Source organism: Chinchilla lanigera, unplaced genomic scaffold (assembly GCF_000276665.1).
Source record: "Chinchilla lanigera isolate Chin_1 unplaced genomic scaffold, ChiLan1.0 scaffold00013, whole genome shotgun sequence".
NCBI classification, from domain to species: Eukaryota; Metazoa; Chordata; class Mammalia; order Rodentia; family Chinchillidae; genus Chinchilla; species Chinchilla lanigera.
In genome coordinates, this window is record NW_004955414.1 from 31,018,614 (window position 1) to 31,045,071 (window position 26,458).

General features: G+C 37.4%; 1 protein-coding gene across 26 annotated transcripts in view; it reads right to left on the reverse strand.

Moving 5' to 3' along the window:
* Sox6 (SRY (sex determining region Y)-box 6) overlaps window positions 1–26,458 on the reverse strand; it is a 566,848-nt gene that overhangs the window by 52,988 nt on the left and 487,402 nt on the right. For all 26 annotated transcript variants that reach the window (XM_013511918.1, XM_013511927.1, XM_013511917.1 and 23 more), the window contains one exon: window positions 24,963–25,150. In XM_013511918.1, the coding sequence (XP_013367372.1) occupies window positions 24,963–25,150 (188 nt within the window). The remainder of the gene's footprint in view (window positions 1–24,962; window positions 25,151–26,458) is intronic.

A 26,458-nucleotide genomic window follows, 5' to 3' on the forward strand; every position in this document is an offset into this window, starting at 1 on the left:
GAAAGATACATTTATTGGTTTATATGTATATTTACATGACTTATCAACTTCCTGTAAAGTACAATGTCCATGTCTTCTTATATTTATATCATATGTTGATGTTTACCTACTAGGCACTCTAGTGACTAAGTCCTGCTAAGATTATTTCTCTCTGTTCTTTCATTTTAATTCTATTTTTAAATAAAGTAAAATTAGCTTTCAGGGCTTTAAAAAGCAGTGAGATACATGTGATTGAGAGATAGATAAATGCAAAAGAAGGTATGTAAGCCACTTAAACAGAATGATCACATCATGGTGGGCCTAGGGCTGTATACAGGAAATCTGCTTTATTATTATATGAAAGGGTTCTGCAAAAAGAATTTTTTTCTAAGGCGCTGGGGATTTAGCTCAGCGGCAAAAGCGCCTGCCTGGCAAGCGCAAGGTCGTGAGTTCGGTTCCCGGTACCGGAGAAAAACCAAAACCAAAAAAAAAAAACAAAACAAAAAAAAAAAAGAATTTTTTTCTAAAATCTTGACCGCCCCCCCAGAAAACATTCCTCTAACACATCTTTTATATTGCTTAGTAATTCACATTAGCAAATCACTCTGAATTAATGAAAAATGCCAAACTCTTAAGAAAGGATAATAGAATAAACTGTTAAATAAAACTGTATTAAATTCAATCTAATTCCTCCTGAGAAATAATAATCTTAGGAATAATAATGCAGGTGAAGCCTCGCAGAGACATAAAGCACTTAGTCAGGGGGAGATACCTGAAATACTTTCATGAGAGCTGGAAAGTATACAAGCTAAGCAAAGATGTCTAGTAAGGGCTGAACTACACCCTCCCAAAATTCATAAGTTGAATCCCTAACTCCTAGCATCTCAGAATGTGACTACATTTAGAGACATGTCCTCTATAGAGGTGGTTAAGCTAAAATGAGGCTGCTAAGGTGGGCCCTAGCCCAATCTAACACAAAAGGAGACATGAAGGACATGAGAAACAGGAAGTCATGTAAGGACACAGAAAATAGTGGCCGTATACAAGGCAAAAAGAGGCACCTCAGAAAAAACTAAACCTGCTGATACATTATCTTGGACTTCAAGCTTCCTTAACTGTGAGGAAATAGATGTGTGTTCTTTAAGCCACCCAGGCTATGGAATTTTGTTATAGCGAGTCTATACAATGGCAGCTTCTGCCTCGTGTAATGAAAGATTCTTGTTATTGGCCAGAAAATATCAGATAATAAAGCAACACCCAACATTCCAAAAATATTTTCTGGAAACTTCTGTGATTAGGACCTAGGAGTGGCTCTGTGTGTTGATAGTCCTATCTATTTATCTATCTATCTATCTATCTATGAATGATTCTTCAAAAGACAAAGGCAGATTTGCAAGGTATTGGCCAAATTTTTCAAAAACCAGAACACTCATAATTCAGGCAAAAAACTAAACCAATAGAGAGTGACATAAGCTATTCAGATCTCCTCTCAGGATGCTGATACAAGCAGCAAGACGTGAGGTCCTTGGGCCAGGGAAAGTAACGCATGACCCTCTATCTCCAGCTAGCACTGGTCCCCGCATGTGCAGAAGCACGCAGCACAGGCCTGCTAAAATGAACTAATGTCTTCAGAGCTTCTTGTGGATATGTTTTATGGAGCTTTCAAAAACATTCTCAAATGATATATGACAAGCTTCCCTCAGGATTTGAAGAGTACACCAAACTAAGCAAGTTCTGTCTCCACAACCCTGGCAATGACAGCACCCTGTACATCTCCTGTAACACACACTTAGACTCCTGTCACTGACCATGAGATGATAAATGATATAGTAGCATTAACTCTGAAGATATGAGACCCTTTTAGCCTGGGAGCCACTGAATTAGATTAGTTTCATCAGGATTATAGTGCTTACTGAACCCCTTTAACCAAATGCTTTCTGTCTCAATCATATGGTTTTAATATGGTTTGAACCAATTGCAAGGTTATTTATAAGTTTGCAACTCCCACGTAGAGTTAGAAAGCATTCAGATTTAAGCAAATCCATTTGTGTGGCAGCCCAGCTCCTACTTCTATGTGGTTTCAACTTTTTATTTGTGTTCAGAGGCATGATGCAGATTTGTTCCTGAATAGCCTCTGATTAACTATTTGTGTCAGTAACAAGTTTGCAAAAATGTCCCATTGTAAAACCACAGAATTGATATTAAAACTGAACACATGATTTAAAAAAGGGAAAATTCTATCTCCACTTAAACTATCAATAAGACTTTGTTATTCTAACATTTACCATATGGACAAAAGGTAGCACAAGGAAACTAAGCTAGGCAAATGTCTCTGCCCAAAAAGGCATCTTGGAAATTCTATTAGTTCAAAATATAAGCATTTGATTTCAGATATTTATTTAATTTACAATGTATAATTTTAAATATTATTTATGGAAACACGGGTGATATTTATTCAAGTTGAAAATATTAAAGCCATATAAACATAGAATGAATTTTTTTTCAAAAATTATACCTTCTATATAAATTTCAGCTGGCAAACTGGTAATTTTGAGGATTTTTTTTCTTAGAAACATAAAAACAAAAAGTGGAAAAAATAAAGCATCACTATGATGTATTTGGTTTAATGTATTTGGTTTTATGAGATATATAAATATATCATGTCCCCTAAGAGGTTTTCCTATCATTTAAAGAGACATGTATGCTACAAAAATAGCACCTATCTTTAAAAGAAAAAGGAAGGGCCATCAGGATCTTGCAGTGTCAGAAGGAAATGCAAAGGCCGCAGTGAGCACTGAGAGCCCAAGGGCTATGAGGAAAGATGCCCAGCACAAGCCTTCGACTCCTGTTCCTTCTACAAAGCCGCTCTGTGCACTCACAAACCATGCTAGTCCCTGCTCTTTCTTCTATGAGAGAGCTAAATTAACGTATCTCCACAGTCTCTTTCAGCTCTGAGATTTTAGCATTCTATGATACTTGACTTTTTTGCTCCCAGAAATCTACATTGTAGCATACAGTAGTAAACTCATGTCACTGTGTCATAAAAAATTCTGAGTATTATTAATATTCTCAAGGAAAGCACTCAAAAATAATCTATTTGTCAAACAAGTCTACCAAATGATGGTCACACTTGGTCAAAAAGCATTTGCTTGCTATTTCTGAAATTCCATCCTACTATAGGCAAAAGTCATAAAAGGGAAGGAATACATGACAGGGGAAGGCAGGAAAAAAACAGAATTTGGATTAAATATGTCTCTATGTCCCTAGTTTTACATGCACTATGGTGGCATCAGCACAGAATATATCCCTTTTGTCTGCAAACAAAGTAACATAAACACAGATTGCTGCTAAAGGGTCTCACTTTAGAAAAAAATTGATTAACTCCTTGATGTCAAGATTTTGCATATTTTATTATTATCCTCTTTCTAGGAAAGAAAAAGAATTACTAATAAGATTAAAGGAAGTCACAACTAAATTTGCAATAAAATATAAACTGGGACTATGTCTGCCTGTGGAAGAAGCTTTTTTTCACAGATTGAGTAAATACCATAAACCATGGTTTCATTTCAAAACATTTCTTAAATCATTCTGAAATTAAACTTTTTTAAATGAGTTTAAAAGAAGAAGAAAATATTTAGAAACTCTATTCAAAATAATATTACAATATGGCAACATTATAAAGGACAAAAGACAGTGTCCAACTGTGGTGATATGTGTTAATTGTATGGTTTTCCAAAGATGTGGGAGAACTGGTATCAATTACAGTATAATTACCATTACTTCCAACAGAGTTAACATGTAGTTACCACAAAGTAACATACAATTAACTGGTGTCACATTGCACACGAAGCTAAATAAGATACAAATTAAAAATTCCCACATGTAGCCATAATACTCTTCTATATCTTAAAAAATAAAATAAAAATAAAACAACTTTTCTCTGATAATGTCACAGCCCTATTCTGCATCAGTGTAATTATTTCAAATGAAGGAAAAATCCAAGACATATAAGTTAGACGGCGGCATTTTTAGATGTAACATGAAAGACTGTGTTTGGAGGGAGATTTGTGTATTAACAAAAATTTGAATTTCTGAAGCTAAAGTAAATAAAATTAGCATTTTCTTCACATTTCCTTTAGCTCCTGACAATTAGCTCTATTTTAAAGCCAAATTCAAGAATGTTCTTAATTTATACTAATCCACAACTAACTTTTTTACTTTATTTAGCAAACACTGGGCAAGAGCCGCTTTAGTAGTGCTGTGGAGGGATCCAGAGAAATCATTTCGGTTCCGTCCAGGAAGGGAGTCTACTTATGTAGAATTACTCAGGTTATTTGCTACGTGAAATGATAGATCATGTTTCAGTCTGAGAAATTTCCTTATCGGGGGTGAACTGAAGAACAAAGAAGGCTACAGTTCCGTCTGAAGAAGTAAGCTTCGTTGCCGGAATGCGCAAGCCAGCAGCGGTAACGCAGGACATCTCCACATGCTGCCCGCGACAGAGGGGCATGTGTGGGCACACGAGCACACCAAGCCCGCGCGCAGGTTTAATTAGAAGAGAGCTGGAAATAGCAGAGTGCAATGCTGTGAAGTTGATGAGAGGACAAAGGGAAAGTAGCTGCATTTTAAATACAGCTACAGTGTATCTGCTATATCCGTTTCAAACATCTGGGCTTCCAATTATTTATTGAACTCATGTGTAAGAGTTATTTGGGAATAGTGCAAACAGTTACAGAACAGGGACATGCTAAGTGCTCTGCAAAACACTTCCAGGGTCGAACTCTTGCTAAAATCTTGAACAATCTGAGGGGAAACTGCCATGAGATTATTACGCTTTAGTGCATGTGTGAAAGCCATGAAGATGTTAGCATGCTAAGGGGTAAATCTTGTAAACAGCATGCTAATTAGTGTAGCAGGCAATATTTTATTAGGACCTCGTATTTACATATTTTTGAAGATCCAGTTTATTTCTTGTATCTGGCTTTTCTTTCATTCGTTTTTTTCTTTGTGGTATTCAAATACTTAAAGAGATTAAATGAGATTAAAAGAGGCTGGGTACATTTGTAAAATGCTTGTTTGAAGATTATTACATAAGCATATGCATAGATCAACACAGCTTTCAGGACAGTTTGTTCCCTCATGTAGTCGATGTTTTCCCTTTTTACTGTGGATATAAAGCCCAGGGATAGATGTGTTATTTCTGCACCTAGGTCCCTGTTTTACTGCACTGAATTCATGACCCTTTGCTAGGCTCTGAGGGAAACCACTCGGTTAGGAGGAATGACAACAGAACAGTGATGGCTACATCATTATGCCACATTATTTCCTCCTGTTCCCACATCACTGCCACATTTCTCTGATTATTGCAGTCTAAAAAAATGTGCTGAACACGATCACTGTGTGTGTTAGGTGACTCTGACAACCCGGAGAAGCTACTACAGCAGATAGAGTACATTATGCATGTGATGTAAATGAGGTATGGGCTCTCCACATGTGTAAGCTGTTTGTCATCAGAAAGCCAGCGAACAGAGGGGATGGGTATAAGTGCTTCTTATTCCCTTCCACTGTGTCCACAAAATGGTAAAAATAGATACATACAAATACAAATACAAATATAAATTACCTGATCCTCACAACTGACTCTAACAGACACAATAGTGAAATATTTTCAGTATAAAGTATATTTTGTGTAGAGTTTTTTATCTGCTGTTATTAGGAGGGAAAATGTTGTTATTTCTAATTCAGATTAGACACTGAAATGCAGCACATTATAGGTCAGGACAATGAAGCTGGAGACACTACCAACTCTACTTCTCAATAACTTAGAAGTCAATCTTCAGGTTGCTCTTTCAACAGTTTAAATACCAAGACTATAACAGCATTAGAACTGAATTATGGTTTAGTTCATAAATTACAACTCAGTCTAATCATTAACTTTGAAAACTACATAGTGAGATATTTTCAAATTGAGGAACTGAATTCTGGTCTAGTTCAATGTAACTAAATAATCATTCCTGCAGAATTAGAAAAGGTGCTCAGACCCCTGGTTAAAATTTCTACATGAAATAAAAGCAATACCTCGAGGAATCTAGTTATGCCCATCAATACCCAGGCGCACGTTTTTCCCAAAGCTTAGATAGTAGTTCTCCTGGTCCCTTTTCATCCTCTGGCTAGGCCTGGGAAAACCTAGAAGATTAGGCAGAGCAGGATTTAAGGCAGAGAGATTGTTCATACAATCCCAAAAGATTAGCTAATGAGAATTGCCTAGAATGGCTTTGTGCAGTCTCCAGAGAAAAGAGTTATAGTATTTATAGAACATACAACTTCCAATGTGAACATGAAAATAAGCAGAGTTTTTAAACCTTTGTAAGATTTTTAATGGTATTTTCAGACCAATTAATGGCTTAAGAATATCATGAAGATAACAATTATGCAAATTATAAAAGTTTAAAATGTAACTCTTATTTAACTCTATTGCAAAATTTGACATAAAGACAAGTAAAATCTCAAAAAAAGGCTAAGTCAGCTTTTCAGCAATTAAAGTTCATATTCAAATTTGTTATTATAAAAATTTTAGTCTTTCATAGCTATAAGTGATGACCATAAAGGTAGCTATAAACAAACAAACAACAAATAACCCTGCTGCTAGGGCTTCTTGCCTATAACAAGACTAGTATGTTAAAACCTGTCATTTAAATAATGATTTAAGGAGTCGTAGATCCTTTTATTGGTAATATGACATTGGAGCTTAAGCATGCTCAGATCAAATAAGTGAACAAATTTTAATATAAGCATAATTTGTTTAGGAACTATTTGGCTTGAAATACTAGTCTTCACTTGAAAACCAATAATATGTCTGCAGCACTCACACTTGTATTTTCAGGTATTTTAAAATTCATTGTCCATTTTCCTAAGCAGTCACATATCTTGTCTTCAAGATAAACTGACTTATCTCTTGTAGTAACATGATTACATTCCCTGTAGCGACTTGACATACGTACACAGCAGTTCACAACCCACCCCCTTTTTAAATCTACTCCTCCTCCTCCCATTTTTCCAGGTAGGAAAGTGGGTTAAAACAAGAACTGAGAAATGTCATGCACAGGTACTAACTCCCCACGAGGAATATAATCATAATGTACTACAAACAGGTACCAATAAACATGATAATTAAGGGGCTGGGGATTTAGCTTAGCGGCACAGCGCCTGCCTGGCAAGCGCAAGGTCGTGAGTTTGATTCCTGGTACCAGAAAAAAAAAAGAAGAAGAAGAAGAATTTTAAAAAGCAAACTAATTTAACTGCAAACTTCACCCTTTAAAATATTTCCTCAGAAGAAAAGTTAGTATTTAATAGTCCCTCAAACGTTGGCTTTAGATAATTTTTTTCTCATTAAGTTGCCTTTTAATATTACAAAACTTTGGGAAATGACCCTGGAAAACCAGTTTTGTGTAAAGCCATGTGAAATTCACTGACTTACAGGGTTTTGACCTCATTGTTTTGCACTGAACAGTAAATGCACAAACATTTCACTAATTCTCAGTCCTCATCTAATTCTCTGAGAAAAAAAAAATCAATATTTTCCATGAACTCCAGAAATCTTAGGCACAACAGATTTGATTTACTTCAAATCATCTTCACTTCCCTTCTGCAACCTGTCTTCTCCACCAGCACCCAAAAGATGATCAACAAAAAATTGTTTTATTTATGGAAAAACAGTGAGGACAAACTACTTATTTATGCTGTCAGCCCAAGGCAGCTTTGAGTCCACCTCATTCTAATGATACAGGAGGCAGGAGGCACACAGCACAAAGTTTTCCCTCTAAGCAGAAATCATCAACTCAGTTCCCCTGCTCCTCACGCTACAAGCCTGGCTTCACCATGATGGCTATCAGCATCCCAGAAACTGTGAAGCCCTTTTCACTTACTGACTTATTTGCAAAGCATCATCTAGTGATTCCACAGAACATACTGAGGTTCAGTACGATGGGACTTCCTCAAAACCCAACAGATAGTAACCCAGGAAACAGGACTACAGCTTTAAAATACAGGGTGAATTTCTTTTAACATTTAACTTAGCTCGGTTTTAGGTACAGGTCATGAAATCAGGAAGATCAGAATCCAAACTGGCTTCCAAAGCTTTTGAAGTCAGTATTTATTTTATAAATTTAACTTCCTGAAGTTACTCAAGTCTAAGACTTTACTGCATAGCTATTTAAAAAATAAAATCAGCCCTAGATTCTGAATAAACTTGTCCCGGTTGTCTCTCAGTCCCCCGATGCTGTGCTAGGATGGTAATTCCTCGGCAGTTGGAAGGCAGTCTTGCTGGAGATGCACACCCAGGAGCTCCTGTGACTGTGATAATTCTGTGGCCCCCAGTAACACGGGAGCATGGTAGTCGGAAATGGGTGCTACATGCTAGACCCCCGTGAGAGAATCTAAAAACATGAGCTACTTCCTGCGACTACTAGAGTGTGGAGAAAAACCGTCAGTGGCCAGAGACTGCACTGTCGTTGCAGTAGGACATAAGCTTGCAGTGAAAAGTCCAGGACATAAAGCAAGCAGGGAAAGAGAGGAAACAAGAATCAGAAGGAGGGAAGAGAAACAGTGCAAAGGAAGAAAGTGAGAGAAATGAATCCTCAGACACACAGGGAGATAGAGAGGGAGAAATGCAGGCTATGAGCAACCAACCCAGAACTTTAGAATAGAAGACAGGGAAGAAAATGACTGTGAGGAAAAGTTAGCTGGCATGGCTAAAACTCTCCTAAGGTCCAGTAAGAAGTAATCCTTCTATAATATGACTTTCCTCCTGCCCGAGGGGCCCTAATTCAAAAGCACAGTCTCAGATGAAAATATTTTTGTTCCCACAAGAGTAGCTACTACTTTCAGAATCTGGCCTATTATCAAAAGTATGCAATCAACGAAAAGTGCCTGAGCATTTTAGGCTCAGTGTTACGGGAACAGGAAAGAGTAAGACATGAGCTCTTCTTTCAAATTACCAGTAACAGTAACCTACAGTGTGGTCCAGTATAGAGAGGAGAGCTAGTACTTCGAACTAGACTTGCCTGTATGTACCCTCGGTGTTTTTCTTTTTAATCTGTAGAGAGGGATAACAGCAGATAATAATATACCCTACCTCACAAGATTTTCGTGACAATCAAATGAGTCTTTTCTATGAAAGTATTTATTCATCATAAATGCCTATAAATTATGTTATTTCAATTTTTAATTTTCATTTACAATTCTATGACCTTGAGATTTCTCACTGACAGAGAATCACTTACCCTCTTTCCCCAGAATAAGACCTAGCTGGAAAATAATCAGTTTTGAAAACCAGAGATAAAAAAAATACCTCCTCAGTGAGCCTATCCTTGCCCTACCTGGCATCACTATTCTCTTGCTTGGTTACTCTGTAAAGAAAGTAAGGCAAGGTAGGCTGATTGAGGCTGGCATTGCTGATCTCTAGCTCTCAAGGCTGATTATTTTCCAGCTATGTCTTGCTTTCAGGGAAACACAGTATTAGTAGTTTGTGTAGTTGCTATGTACCCAATTGACTTTCTGCACATTTGTCTGTATGGAGAAATTCCCTCAATTTATCTCAGCCTTCCCATGAGGCTTTGCAAGCCCTTCTTGCTCCCCCAAATCTCTTTCTACCCAGCCATGGATCCAGAGGGCCTCCTTTATCTTCACAAATTTAAGTGATCTGCAGCCTGTTTCCCACATTTGGTACTTGGGCCTTATGTTATCTGGTTCCCTTTATATATCTACATTGTCTCCCAAATCAGACTACATTCTCCTTCTAGGCAGAAAAAGAAGAGTCAATATTTCTCTGAACCCCAGGCATGTAACATATGTCCTGTGTATAGGATGATGAACACTGTCCACCTAACTTCATGTTCTATGGTTGCAAACAGCAATAAGGAAGCCAGAAGACCATTTATTTGCATCTACCTTATTTCATATACATTATTTTATTTAATGTTTCCCACAGCCTTGTATGGTATGTTCAGCATTTTCACCTTCTCAAGAAATAAACAAAGGTACTCAAAAGCAACAGGCCTCAGGGAACACAGCTAGTAATACATATTTTATTTCAGTGAAAAGATCATTAATTAGGCTATGAAGCTGAGAGTTGGACCTAGAAATGACTGATTTAACAGAATGTTGTTTCTTCTTCTTTTCCTGATGTCTGCATGGACCTGAGGAAATCATTTTATGGGGATCAAATCAGTGGCCTAGAATAATAAAAACTAAATTTGCTACCAACCTCCCTTACAGGAATGGTACTAAGATCAGAGAATTCAAATTATTAAAAGACTACAAAGGTCTTGATAAACCAATAGGATTTTTAGTATTTCTTTAAACTTTTTCCCCATTTATCCCATTTTACAGATGGAAAACTTGAGATTAACTTTAATGTTACTATTTTATCACCAACATATGCAAGAGAAACTCAAATGTACAGTCTTTCTATACATTATTTTATTCTCAATAAGACAAAAGAACAATTTAGAGTCATTATCTCTGCTGAGAGCTGCTGGGAACACATACATGAGAATGTGAGAGGTAAGACTGCTGGACAATACAGTTTATACGTTTTGTGGTTTTTTTTTTTAGAACCAATGCTGCTGACATCATTTATAAAAAGACACAAAGGACAAATCAGGGATATAACAAAAATAAAAGCAAATATTTTTATCTATAGCAGGGAGACAGTACTTTGGAAAATTTTGATCTCAGTTGCAAATGTCAAGATTGCAAAGTGGATCTTAGCGAAAAGTGAACCTTTGCCATCGTGCTTCCACTGGCACCTCTTAAATAACCAGATTCCAGACAATGCTGAGAACAAAGCAGCAACGGAAAGAACTGTATAAAGTATATCCACATGCAGAGTTTTCAAATATTCTCTCCATAAGCAGAACCTACAGCTACCAGCTGATAATAAAAAAATCATAAATAGCAATAACTACCACTATCAAGAAACATACCCACAGACAGACATATTTTCAAGCAGCCTTACATTATCAGACAATCTCACATGAATACCTAGACACAGATTTAGGAAGAGATGCAGACATACACCCACAGATATATGTACAGATTCACAGCCTCAGACACACAGACAAAAAGAGATGCTGTCATGTCAATATACAGACACGAAGAGGTACATAGTCAGACAGACACACAGCAGGCACCCATTGCCAGAAATATAAAGAGATGCCCAGACAGCCAAATACCAGCAAACACACACACACACACATACATATACAGGGAGCAGAACAATACACACAGGTGGACTCACACAGATTTACACCCATAATGAGAAAAACACACAGGAAAACTCAGACATGCGTACACCCATAGCACACTCGCATGCACACACTCACGCAGAGCCTCACTCAAGGCTCACCAGGACATGTGGGCAGAGAATAGCACTTGGGAGGAAGTGAAGTCTGTTTGCTACTGCAGAAAGAATGCAGAATTTGAAAACAGTGACTCTGAAGGGCCTTAGCTTTAACACTACCTTGTTTGCATGTCAGATTTGAGCCCTCGGAACCTCATTGCCATCTGTGAAAGGGGAATGATAAAAATTCTACTTGTAAGGTCTGTTAGGGTTAAATGTAACTGATAAATGTGAAAAAATACTTTGCAAACAATTAAAAACCCTGACATTTCCATGTTCTTACAACTGCAACTGACAACTGAAGTCTCCCAGGAAAATAGTGATATTATGCATCTCATACACTGCTAGGAAGGTTCAAAAAAAATCCTTAAAATTTTTGAATTATCAGAAACTCAAATGTCTGCATAAATACAGAAAATTCTGCTACTGGCATCAACTTAAATAAGTTAATATTATTTGGAGCATCTATGATGTATTAGCCATGCCTGGAAAATGAATGTTCCATTTAACTGTATACTCGGATATATCAAGTTCCCATATGCATTATATGCCATATGTAGCATCACTATTGTAAAAATTATATAATATAAGCAATACTAACACTGAATTCAACATTTTGTGACCATGTGATGCTTTAGGATCACTACTAAGATCATCTTAGAACCACACACTATCAGCCTCGAATCTGGAGGCCCGTTTATACAGGATTGAATGCAGTGAGATGGGGATCTGCTGGTCTGTCTCACTGACATCTTGTGTCCACAGTTGGGTAATTGTTTCACTTCTTTTTGCTTCAGTTTCCTCACCTATAAAATGAAGGGCTGCACTAAATGATCTGTAAAGGCTGTTTTGGCTTTGATTCAATTAATCTGATAGCCTGATGGGTTTAAAGAAGTGCTGGGTGATACTATACCCATCTATTGTGAAAACACCAACTATATGAGCTTTTACTTTTATAAAACTGAAAGTTTCTAACTTATACTTGTGAGAGGGAAAAACCTATTGTCCCTAGAGTAAGTAAATGCTGAGCCCTTGATTTTGTAAGACAAAAACTTACTGGGACACTTTTGGGATATTTCTGAAGTCTACAGAGAGAAAAGATATCAGATCCCTAATTCCCAGAGCAAAGTTCCCTGAAGAAAATGTTCAAGACATAGAGCAGCCAACATCTACAAAATAGGACACTGAAGTACAAACAAATTAACCCAGCTTTAAAGCACAGCACCGTCCTCCTAGCACAAGGAATGCAGGGGGATCCAGTGCCCAAAGACACAAAGAAAGTAAAACAACACAGTATATTTACAAGTGTCAGTTTCCCCAAGAAGTGCAAACAATAATTTAGACTCTTTGTAAGACTTAAGAGGTCATCTCTTTTGCCTCAAGGAGCTTGGGGAAAACAAGAGGAAAACAGTTTAGAATCTATTCAGCCTTTTTAGGGTTGTGTTTTAAACTGAACCCAACTTCCAGTGCTCAAGTTTTATGAGGTTTTAAATTACAATTTGTCACTCAAAAGGTCTCAGTCTTATCTTTAGAAACCCATACTCACATGACTTCAAGTCTAGTATTTTGTTTTAATGATGATCACAACTACATATTTTTCTTTATCATTTATTTGGAAAAATAACTGAAAAATTCCTTGCATGTGTTTAGATATTTGTCTGCAACTCAGATATTTAAAAATTGTTTACAACACCAAGTGGATTTGAAAGTATACCCACATGGAATAGACCTAAGTGGAGGCTGAGAATTCTTCAGGAATACTTTACTCATTTCTGTATGTGGGGTAACGCAGTATTAAGTCACTTGTCACTAAATTACGCTGCTCCCTTCCTCTGCACTTTGGGTGTCTTTCTACTAGAAATCTATAACAGTAGCACCAGCTGGAAGCTCAGAGGGCAGGAATGCAAGAATCTAAGGTAATTTAAATAAAATTCCAAGTGGCGTTCCACCTACAAAAATAGTGTTAGAATTCCCATAAGTGGTGAAGAGAATGGACTATAGTTTCACTAATAGGTTAGGGAACTAAGCACTATTTATCACAGATGAGGACTCTGAAGCTCAGAGAGGTCGCAGAAGCCGTGGAACAGTAAAACTTGAAGCCCTGGTCACTTTGAGTGTGTTTCAATGGTTCACAGTTATCTAAAACGATAAAAGTTACACTAGCCATGGCAAAGATCTGTTTCAGCCTGTTATTTTAATCGATTAAGGTTAAATCCTAGACAAGGTTCCTCACATGGATTAGTCAATAGAATCATCACAACAAACTTTGTGCAAAGAAACTGTAAGTGTTACCCTTCCTCAAAGGAAGATGTAACCTTAATGCAGCAGATGGACAAACTAGGAAGGAAAGGGAGAAAAGTGGGAAGGAGAAAAGGAGGAAGGGACCGGAAAGGAGGGAGAGAGGGAAAGAGAAGGAAAGGAGGAAACATTCATCAGTTGTCTAACATGTATGTAAGACATCTTACTTTGAAAAATACAGGTAACATTCAAGGATATTGTTTATATTAGTAGCCAATGAATTTATAGTTATTTTAAAATAAATACTTCAGCTATTTCAGTTTTCATATCTAATCTGATAAGTATTGATAGATATATGCTGCATAAGTCAAAACTCTTTGGGATCTTTAAATAATTTTTAAGAGTGTAAAAGGGCCCTAACACCAAAAAAACGAGAACAGCTGAAGATATTAAAAGATACTGGATCTAGAAGCATTAGAAAATATTTGCTATAGTAAAAAGTTCTACAAAATCTTTACAATTAGTATGTTCTATACATGTCAAAACCAACAACCTTTCCAGAAAACATACAAAATTATTAACATATATACTGAATGTTAATGTTTACACTTTAAGATTCATTAACTGCATATGGCATTTTGGTTTAAAACACTTGTAAACAAACTAAAAGCTTTATGCTTGCTTCTACCCTCCACTTTTACCCCTAAAAAGTATCCTGAACCTTTTAAATCTATATAAATCCTCACCATTCTTTCCACTTAAAGAGTGAAAAAGAAAACAGTCAAAGAAGTTTGTGTGGTATTTTTTTTTATGAATTAGGCCTTAAACTAATAGCTAGGCAACAAATCAAGTAGTCCTGACAACAGAAATAGAAAGAATTTAACGATTATATTCAGCCAGGAGACTACACATAGCATTGCATATTTGCTCAAATGTTATTGGTTTAAATGCAAAATTCAATATTAATAAAACTTACATTTTTTCTAATTTTATCACATTTTTGGTCTGTGTATGTTCTTTTAGAAAAACCACTATCACAAGTATAAATATAGCTATTCATTTTAAGAAGCATGTAGGAAGCACATATGTGTAGGTAGACTTCTTTAGCTCATGATTTTAACATTCACTTCATTAAAACTGATGTCTGAAACTCAGATGCGTGCCCTGGCTTAGATTTTAAGTAATATTGCCCTATCAGTCTCAGAGTTGTAGGGAACAAATGAGACAACGGGAAGAGGGAATAATGGACTAACGTGATCCAAAGCGGACCTTAGTCTCCTCATCTGTGAAAAAGGAACAGCAGTACTTACATCCCTGAATTTGGAAAGGTTCAAGAGTGATAATATATGTAATAATATTCTGAAGCAAAGAAACACTATTAAAAGACAAACACTTGTGCTAAGAAAGAAAGCACTGCTACTACAAAGTTGTTGTTTTTTATTTTTATTTATTTTTATTTTTTGGTAGTGCTGGGGATCAAACCCAGGGCCTTGCTCATGCAAGGCAAGAAGTCTAGCACTGAGCCACATCCTCAACCCTTTTTTTCTAAAAGCTGTTATTTTTTAAAACTATTTTTCTGCTTTGCAAATGGGGACGATTACAATTAGAATTTGTTCCCTTACTGTGAAGTGTCTACCATGCTCCACACTCCTCATAGCACAAGTTGTTATCCTGGGAATAGATTGACACAGAAAAGCACTGCAGCTGAACATGTTTGTCAACTGCTCACAAAATGATAACCCTGATTAATTAGTATTTTGCGTACCTTAAAAACAACAAAACCTAGCCAGTCTGTGAACTGCATATGCGCTCATTCCCTGCAAATACACTTTGCTAAATAATTTGTTCACGACCCACTTTCACTTATTGTTGTACAGCTTTATTGATCTTCTGTCTAAATTTATCCTGTCATGCAACAATGAATATCTGAATCAATTGTATAAACAACGAGGAGCTCTGGCAATTGACAATGTGAAACAGAAAATATCCAGCATGTTTTTCTTTTCCAATAAGAGGGGGCAGTATTACATCAGTGTAATTTTCAAATTTTGCAAAGTATGTGTGATGCGTAAGAATTTACACTTGTAAAAACTGAACAACAGCTTTTTGAGTTAATAGGAACAAGTTGACAATGTGCCTCCATGATTGGATTATTATTTTCCTATTTAATGTGATTGACAAAATACCATTTTCGCATGAAAAATGCACATAGTTATCAAGTATCAAATTAAGTATTTTCAAAAACTGTGGATTGATTTTCACTTTCATGGAAATACATTAAAGAATACATTCAAAAGTAGAGGCAAAAGCTCCCTAGCACAATAACATGATCATATCCGAGTATTATTATCATGTTGGTTATCACCAGATCCTAGTAGGTCGGTAGTACTTACAAGTTACCCTGAGAACAAAAAATTAAATTCCATATGTAAGACTTTCTAAGAAACAGCCTGTTAGTATCTCACTAGCCTTCACTCTCTCTTAAGATATTGTGGCCCCAAGGAGCAATAGGTCACTACTGAAGCATGCCACACAGAGAAAAATTAACAAAATTAACAGTATAACTGAAAAGTTTAAAGATATTTAAGTGAGAAAGTGATCTCAGTGAGATATCGACATGAGAAACTAAAATTAGTTAAGCATCTTTTGTGTAAGGTATATGCACTATATCTGTGTTTCTTCAAACAACCTTTCAAGGAAAGGATAACTATCATTTTATGATTACCAAAACTCAGAGAGGCTAAATAAATTACCCAAGTAATACAGCCAGAAAATAGTACAGGGACAACTGAGACCTAGGATTAATCAAAGCCAAAAATCCATGGCCTCTCCTATCTACTATGTAGCCTCTAATTCTACTCATGCTCCTGACCTAACTACTTCCTTTGTCTACACCAGCATCGTTCCATCTTCTGTTTCCTGATTGCTGTCTTTCCATAGCCAGAACCCACAGACATCACAGCAGAGAAGAATGTCCTACCCAGACAAGTGTACAAAAAGCAGGGAGCCCATAGACAGCTTTCTACTTCACAGCTTTGGTTTATTTTTCCTCGTTCCCTCAAAATTTAAGATTGCCAATGTAAAAAGTGCTTTTATATATAATAAGTTTAAAGATGTTTTAGAAATTAAAAATAAATCTGAAACTGTTTTTGTGAGCATTAAGGTAGATTATCAATTTGATTGGCTTTGCAATCCACCCACGGGATTAGTAAAGCACACTTCTGGGCACATCATAGAGGTATGACTTTGTAGTCTATCTGGTCCCTTTCCCCTTCCTCTTTGTCACTTTCCCTATTCTGCTTCCCAGCTGCTATAAAGTAAGCATGTTCATTTTGCCACACCCTCCCACCATATTTCTGTCTTGAAGCCAGCTGACCATGGACCGAACCCACTGAAGCAGTGAGCCGAATTAAACCTCTCCTCCTGTAAATTGTAGGTGTTGAGCAATGGGGAAGCTAGCTAATACAGTTCTATTAGTGGATATATAATTAAGTGAGAATTAGGAATATGGGGATTTAATTCTTTTCCCACCAAAAATTCACTATAAGTAAATTATTTTCTTTCCTTAAGCCTCAGTTTTATCATCTATAAATAGAAGTAGTCACACCACCTCAAATATAGTATTTTGTCCAACTCTTCCACTTAACAGTTTTAATTCCATCCATTTTACTAAATCTTGGATTGTGAATAACTTGTGTGAATATTCTAAAGATAAACAAACATTTCTAATAAATATTAGCTTCATAAATGAGTAGTGTCTGCAATAGAAGTAGGCCATGACACCAAATGTCACATGATTATAACTGAGCCAGTGGTTCTCTCTTGCTGCAGGATTGTGGGTGGTGGTTTCCCAACAGCAAGAGGTTATGGAGGAGATCTCATCTGCAGAGGAGGGGGAAAAAAAGTGGAGGAATCCTTCACCTCAAATGAGATTAGGAAGATGTATAAAAATGGGAAACAGTGAAAATTTCTGTACCACCCAAATAAGGTTGTAGAAGTGTGAGCAATGAATTGGTTTAAGGACAATACATTGAAATCTTCAAGGAGGCAAAAGCTAGTGTCATTGTATAGGTTCCTGTTAAAATTGCACAAAAAGAAGAAGACTCCATTGAGCCATAGATAGCAGTGATTCCATTAGTGATAGTGACAGTGATAGCGATAGCAAAAGTTGTCCTACACCATAACTCTCTTCCCTCTTCTCTCCCTCACACCAGCCATGGATGTTTTCAAAGGTAAGTGCAGGTTACTGTGTTTATTTTTCTTTAAATTTTATATTTTCTTTATTATTTTCTACTATAATTCAGAATTATAATAATTTTTATATGGATATTTTAGGTTGTATCACAAATCATTTGAGTTTATAGTGTTTCTTTTAGGGAAATTCACTTCGATATACAAGTGGTTTTGATTACAAGCATATTTCCAGAGCAAATTATGCTCGCAGACCAAGGTTTTACTGTATTTTAAAGGCAGGTAAAGTGTGATAATCATGTCAATCATAGTTCAATTTGACACCTAAGAAAGTCAAGTATTTTTCTCAAACAATTTCCAGTGGAATAGCAGTTCAGGTCATAGGCACATGAACGTGTCATCTGCCCATTTGCAACCAGTGGTAGGTAGTCCACTGGGTTATGTAATACCTACACAAAAAAGGTGCTCTGATCACGAAATCCGCATGCAAACATCGGGATCAGAAGAGTTACAGAACACACTTTAACACAGATCATTTCATTATGAAGGCCCATCCTGCCTCTTGTCTCTTTTAGTCAGATGCCCTTAACTTAGCTTTGAGGACATTTAGAAGCAGCTTGATTAAAATTCTGCCATTTATTGTCATGACTAAAATATTCTGTATCTCAGAGATGTCAAAACAACAAAATTTGGTAAGTAATTAGCCAATAAGATGATCTAATTACACTGGCACTTAGCAAACATAGAGATGGCTTGTACTCTTGGTATGAAAAGCTAAAACCCGGGGCAGTAATTTATATTTCTGCTGGCTGGACGCTCACAGTCCATGCATAAAGGCTATGTTGAAATGATGGAGCATAACAGCTCCTAAGGTGCCGTTACACTCTATTGTCCCGACAATCTATATATTTAACAGACCTTAAGTACCCCCTGACACAGCCAACCAGAACAACTCCATTGGTGCCGTTCTGGCCAATCAAGCCAACAATGTTTCATTCTGAAATGCCAAAATAGGATTTGCTCAATAAAGTGAAACTCACCGTGGGTCAATATGTATCCATATGGACACATAAGTGAGCCTGTATGTGGTGTAAAGATCCAAGCCTCCTTATGCCTGTGTCGTAAATGTGAACCCACACTGATGATACATGCAATGTCTGTCTCATACATATCTAATGCTCTAAATGTAACATGCAACAGTGGACACTTGATGTTCTGCCCAGATCGCCCTTCAGGGATGGAATATTTATTTTCTTGGCTGCTGGGAATGCTGCTGGTAGCTAGCCCTCAGCTTTTGGCCCTACGTGGCATGGCCTCAGCTGAAAAGAGTCACCTCACCCAAGGTCATTTCCTCTCCCCAGGGTAGCCCTCATCCAAGCTGATGCAAGTACAGAAGCTCCCATCTCTTATCTCAACTTGGGATGACTCTGAGTGGCCATGGCTGCCTCCTAGCTTCCTATGGGAATGCCTGAGGCCTTAGCTACACCATAGCACAGTACAGCTTTTGCCTACTCCCTTCCACAATACCAGGAACATTGCCAAATGAAATGACCACTAACTTCTGCCTAGTCTGTTTACCAGGCAATCTGAATGTGTGTCACACTCCTTTGTAAAAGAATGTGTAAATAAGACAGAAGGATGATTAATAAATCATAAAATTTTGTGAAAGAAACTCTATGAAACACTAAAACTCTCTTCTTGGCCAAAACAATAATTTCTAAGTCTAATTTATGGGTCTTTATACTTAAGGAAACTGAAATAATAATTCTAAGGTGGATAATTTTGAAGACAGCTAAATTCAAGTTGTCGTAATCAGCTTTCGAATCTTACTACACATTATATAACTGTCCTTTTGACTCAGAGGGACAAGTAACTGCCATGGACCTCATGAAATTAGGGGGGATATTTTCATCAGAAGAAAAGCCAAAGCAACCCTCACCGGAGTCCTACAGTGCTGTCCTTAATTTGTTCTCATAATTGCAACTACCCTAACAAGTGAGAATAAATATCCAGTCTAGTCACTAAACAAAGCCTGCAGAACCACAAAATGTGTGCTCAAAATAGTGGCATTATTCAGGACAGAGAATGTGTTAAGGACAGCTCTCGGACACACTATGCTAAATATAATGGACTTTCCTAGTGCCCCCAATTCAACCCTAGCAAAGTGACCTACTGAGAGAATGATTCCCTTCAACTAAGAAACCAGGGTTTTCTAGTTCTGTAGAAACCACTTTGCAAGTTACCATTGAGGTCTCAGCTATATCCAGCATATGTTCTCAGTGAAACTGTAGCTTTTATTTTTTCCATTGTTAACCTTACCTGTCGCCTTTCTCCTATGTATTCCAAATCAAAAAAGTTTTACTATTTCTAATCTCAGGCTTTCTCCTCGCAAATGAATTAAGAAACGTTAATCAGAAATAATGTCAAATTAATCTGTAGAATTTGAAGTGAATAGTGTTCACAGTTGAACTTCACTGAATGATACAATTCAAAATTGCTACAGACTGGACTTTTATGTCCTCTCAGGATCCATGTGTTGAAGCCCTAATCCCCAATGTGATAGTAACTGGAGGTGAGCATTCAGAAGTAATTAGGGTTAGATGAGATCACAAGGATAGAAAGGCTTCTAAACGTATGTCAGTGCCCTTCTAAGAAGAGGAGGTGGCCAAAGTCTCATTTTCCCTAAGATAACCCTCACAGGGGGTCAACCCTCACATGCCATCAGCCTGTTCTTAGACTTCTAGTATTTAAAACTGCAGGAAATAATTTTTGTTGTTTCAGCTTCTCAGTTTATGGTATTTGTTATAACAGCCTCACCAAGGATAGCAAGTTTATGTGGGACATGTTTGAAAAGGTATGTGTGGTTTTCTTTCATACAAATGCACCACAGACTTACTGAAGGTCTTCAAGAACAAGCAGGCCCTCAAGTTTACCAAAAGAAGTCAGGGACACACTAAGAAGACATGACAGGAACTAAATCATGTTCTAGCCACCATGAGGAACTTCGTGGCCAACAACAGATTATCCTCCTCCCTTTCTGCATAATAAAATCTTTGCAGAAAAAAAGTACTTTTTAAAAGTGTGTAGTTAGCCAGATACAGTGGTGCACCCCTGTAATCCCAGCACTTGGGAGGCTGAGGCAGGAGGATTGTTGCTAGACGAGCCTAGGCTACAAAGTGAGTACAAATTCAGCCTGAACTGCATAGCGAGTCCCTGTCTCAAAAAAAGACTAAAACAATAATAATAAAGTACATAGTTGTCTCCCCATATGTCTGGTGCTTTCCATATTTTTTGTTCTATGTGGTCCATTGTAGTCTGAAAATATTACATTAAAAATTATAGAAATATCTGGGGATGTCACTCAGCAGCATAGCACCTGCCTGGCAAGCGTGGAGCCGTGAGTTTGATTCCCAGTACACCCCTCCAAAGAAATTATAGAAATAAACAATTCAAAAGTTTTAAATTGGATACTGTTCTAGGCAGAACGATGAAATCTCACATCATCCTGGCCAGAATGTGAATCATCCTTTGTTCAGCTGTCAACAGTACCTATCCATCAGTCACTCAGTAGCCACCTCCACATCAGATCAACTGTCCTAGCATCACGGCGCTTCTGTTCAAGTAACTCTTACTTCTATATGTTTCCATTCACCCCATCACATGAGTATTATGTCTTTTCCCATCATCACAAGAAGGTGAAGGTAAGTGCAATACAATATTTTGAGACAGAGAGAGCAATCATATAACATTTATTATAATATAACTATTCTATTTTATTATTAATTATTGTTAATCTCTCACTGTGCCTGATTTCTAAATTAAGCTTTATGAAACATATGTCTGTTTAGAAAAAGAAAACCATAGTACATACAGGGCTTGGTACTATCTACGGTTTCAGGCATCCAGTAGGGGTCTTGAAACATACTTCCTGCAGGTAAGTAGGGATGGTTATGCTTGTTCTCTACATTTCAGTTACTTGTGGATTCATTTAACAGTACGGGAAATATAAATTAAGGGAGTGGCTACCTTGTGCCAGGATCTGAGCTAGGTGCAATCACAGATATCTAATTTTATTACAGCTTAAATTATTACCCTCATTTTATAGATGAAGAATTTGAGGTACAGAGAGGTTAATCAACTTGCCAAATATCACACTGCTCACAAGTGACAACTCAGTGATTACTGTTCCGAATGAGCATATGTACTTTCAAACTCATTAATACTTTCTTATCTATGCCAAGAAAATTTCTCAGTCACTAATAATTGTTTCTACTCAAAGAAAATTCCTGAATAATTAATGGTAGTTAATGGGCCAAAGAGAATGATTAGTTTTTTCACCATATATCTTTCTGTACTACTGAAATTTTCAGTAAAATATAACCTTAATTTTAAAACTAATAAAAATAATTTAAAGATGGAATTTTTAAAAAAATCACTAACATGCTTCTCAAATTAATTTTTAGCTTAACCTTTTGAAAATTATAAAGAAGTGGTCCCTGGAAAATGTACCATTTTCTTGTTTTTAACCCCATTTTCCATTCAGTACCCCTATGCCAAAAATTATTCACTTACTCATGTCACAAAGCAGGATCTTAAATTTTACTCACATTAAAATCGAATTTATTATTTCATGGTATTTTCACTGAGCAGAAGACTATTATCTCCCTTGTGTGAGAAACTGAAAGAGTAAATAAGGGCCAAAATGTACAATAGATATTGTGAAATGGGAAAAAAATTGTTCAAAAGGAAAGAGGAACTAGGGTGGGGGGAGGGGGCAAGGAAGGGAGAAAAGAGGAAAAAAATACAAGATAGTTGTACCACTAATTTCTCTTAGTTTATTAAAGAAAGGTTCGTGCTAATGTCATGTGGAGAATTTTTTATGCCCATGTCTTGTATTCTGAGTAACTCCTTTGAAAACAGCAATACACAGTGTATTAACTAATGTTATTCTACTATTATTCTGTTATGAAATTTAGTTTTATTTTTCCATAAAATAAAGTTAAAAATGACCATCTCTAATATCACAATAGTAGAAGATGTTTAAGGGCAAAAGTTTTCTTCTCTGTGGCACTGAGAACACACCCTTATCAATATCCATCTATTGAAGCAGCTCTTAAGGATCCAACTGCCTGTGAACCCACAGTCAAGATTCCAAAACGGGACAGGGCATGTTTTGAGAAATGAAAAATTGTATTAATCTCAAGTACACAAAAGTGTATGGCTTAGTGTATACTTGGTATATATGCTTTTGTCTCATAAAAGTGATGTGCCACGGAGCTCCTCAAGGTCTCCAAAGGTGAATAAGCCTTTCAAAAGAGTGGACACACATCAATGCGAAGAGGACACAAGAAAAGCTCTCCTCTCTCGCTCTGTCTCTGTCTCTGTCTCTATCTCTCTCTGTCTCTTTCTCTGTTTCTGTTTCTCCCTCTCTCTCTCTCATTTACACACACACACACACACACACACACACACACACGCGCGCGCGCGCGCGTGTGCGCGTGCCAAAAAATGGCAAAGACTGCTGCAACCATCAAAATCCAGGAAGAGGAAAAGGATAATTCTCTAGAGCCCTGCAAACAACTTGATTCGAGGTTGGCCTTGATTTGAGAATTGAGAGACTAAACTTCTGTTGTGTGTAGCACCTCGGTTTGTGGTCATTTATTCATTCTAAGAAATAAATACATCCATGTCTCCAAGCCATCACGTCACCACTCTTTTTGAAAAGGAAACAGGAAAACGAACACCCTGGTGTGGTTATGTATTCAGATCCCTGAGTAACAGCACACAGGACCACATACTTCTGACTTCCTTAATTTGTAAATTTAAAAATCCTTCTAGGAATCAGAAAAACTACAAGTTTTCTTCTGATTAATGGAGATTCTGCCATCATAGTTCATGCTAGAATTGGCAAGAGCTGAAACAAAAAAAAGAGGCTTTTGGCTCTGATTTCAATAAGTGATAGTCCTAGCTATAAACACGAATGGAATTCTTTTACAAATTACTCTAAAACTGTGACCAAAGGCATTGCCCAGCATGGTTTTATTTGCTCCTGTATATTCTATCCATGTTGAAAAAAAGAAACCTCTCAGGTTAGCACTGGATATTTTCATCTCTTGATAAGGGCATATTTCATTCTCCCCAATAAATCAGACAATCAAAATTTTGCCCTGTCTACTACAACAGCCTCTCAGCTGGTCTGCCTGTTTCTACAGGAGAAAGAATGATTGCCTTACACATCAACACTCCGAACAGAACCTGTCTAGGAATTCCCATCACATCCAGGATAAAACAAAAGCAGGGTCCACCCAGTCTAACCTGCTCCGCCCTGAGCTATTGCATTTATTTCATGCCTCCCAGCCACCTCTTCTCTCCCGACACTGGTCACACGGCACTGTCAGAATGCTCTTGCTGTCTCCTTTACTCAGTGTCACTTCCCCAGGGGGTTCTTATCATCCAATCTAGAGTAACCACCCTATACTGCCTATTCCTGTAATGTGCCTCTATTTTCTCTCATGGCATTTATTTACCCCTTGATACTGTATTATGTGTTTAGTGACTGAGGTCTTTGCAGTTGTATTCCTCCAGGAGAATATAAGCTCCACGTACATAGAAATTTTTATCAGATTCACTCACTCCTGCATCTCCAATACCTGGAACAGAGTCTATCATAGAATAGGTTCCAGGTAAATGATTTGTTGAATCAAAAAGTAAATGGATGCATTTTGAAACTACTTTTTTGCCCTGGTTGATAAGAAACTCAGTATTAAATTTAATGGGGAGTTATGGTATTGTATACCCTTTCCTATGATCATATGTGCTTCTTCCTCTTTTAATGCTCTGATATTCTATCCTTATTCTAATAACTTCATATATGCCTTTTATTATAACACATTTCTAAGTATTTCAGAATGTAACAGAAACACCCACCAACAGACAGGTACGCTGGGTGCCTAGGGGGCAATCCATGCTAAGTGTGTATCTGTTAATCAGCAGTAATGCTTAAATGACCAGTGTGGGTAAAATATAAGACTGCCCATAAGCCAAAGACCTGAAACTTAGTCTGCAGAGTTAATACTTGAGATTCTGGAAAGACTCAGATTAGAGTGAGCCAATCAGTCTAGCAGAACCAGTGAAGGAGAGAAGCAAGTGTTACCTTTTCATTCCTGCAGTTGTTCAGCCCCATGTTATTCATGGAGGACAGTTTCCCATCGATACTATGTGGCTGTTGCTGCTGTTGCTCCCGCTGGATCTGCTCTCGCATCTTCCGAGCCTCCTGAATGGCTTTCATCACTGTATCCTGATCTCCAAACAGGGCAGGGGAGTTGAGACTGGACAAGATATCTGTACACACAGGATGTGTTATTTGGGTTAAATTCTTTAAAAGTACCACTACCATCCACTCCCCCACAGAACTGTGCATTCTCTGAACAGAGGTGTGTTTGTCATTAAGAAATCTCTACCACACTATGCACATAGCACAGAAAGCCAGGGCAACCAAGCTGTGCACCTGTGCCTCTGTGTGTGTGTGTGTTTCTTTTGCCCTTGGAGGATATTCCAACACTCCATTCAATGTGCATTTTGTCTACTCAGCTTCTCACATATGAAGGTTCCCAGATTTCAATTGTGTACTTAATATCTGTTCTGACTGTATCCACACTTTGTGTATAATCTCGCCTCCTCTGCGGGGAAGCAGCAGGGAAGAAAAGGGAAGGGAGACCAGGCTCTGCGTTATGTTTGGTATACCCGTGCAGGAAAGCTGTTTCTGGCCTAGCAGAAAAGAAAACCTGTGAGGCTATATTCGTGTGTACTTCAGTGACATCTGTATGTGTGTATTCATGTGTCCACCCCAGGAGCGAGGGGGCGGGAAGAAATGCACCAGACACTCTATTCCCCAATTGCTGGCTGGGTAATGAGGCATTCTTCCCATCATGCTGCCTCAGTTATTTACCAAGAGAATGACAACCCATTCCCTACCCCCAGCTTGAACACCCACTGCTCTCAGCATCCTGTCTTCAGGACAGCAAGGCGATTTATGTGGGAATGATTTTCACAGAAGTACAAATAAAGTGAGAATAAATATTTGCTTTCATTATATTCCACACAGTACAGGGATAAAAATTTAAAAAGAGACCGAGTAGTTTTTCTTCATATCTTGCATTTTACTGTGGATAAACTGAATACTTTCAATAAGTTTGTCTAATTTTAGACAAAAAGAAGACAATTGTTTGATGATCAATAGTAGGGTTAGCTGCTGTGGCAAATTTTGACATGAACTACTTGTTTGAGGCCTGGGATGAGCATTTCCTAGTACCTGTGTATGGATGTGTATGGATCTGTGTGAGTGTGGAGACCTCACATAAATGTAGGAACAAAGGATACTAAGCAATTGCCAAGCTCTTGTCACGTGTCTCTTATGGGCAATGCATGTGTATATGCATTTGAGTTTAGAAAAAATTCCCAAGATTATCAAAAGAATTTTTTAAGTCAGTTATTTTTCAAGATATAGAAAAATGATAGTTTTGGAGATTTTCTGATTTTAAAAAGGCCATTTCTATCCAATGTTATCTGGATGAGAGTGCTGTCTAAAGCCTCAGGAGCTATTCCTTCAGACCATCTGGTCCGTGACCTAACAAATACGCTCCACTGAAG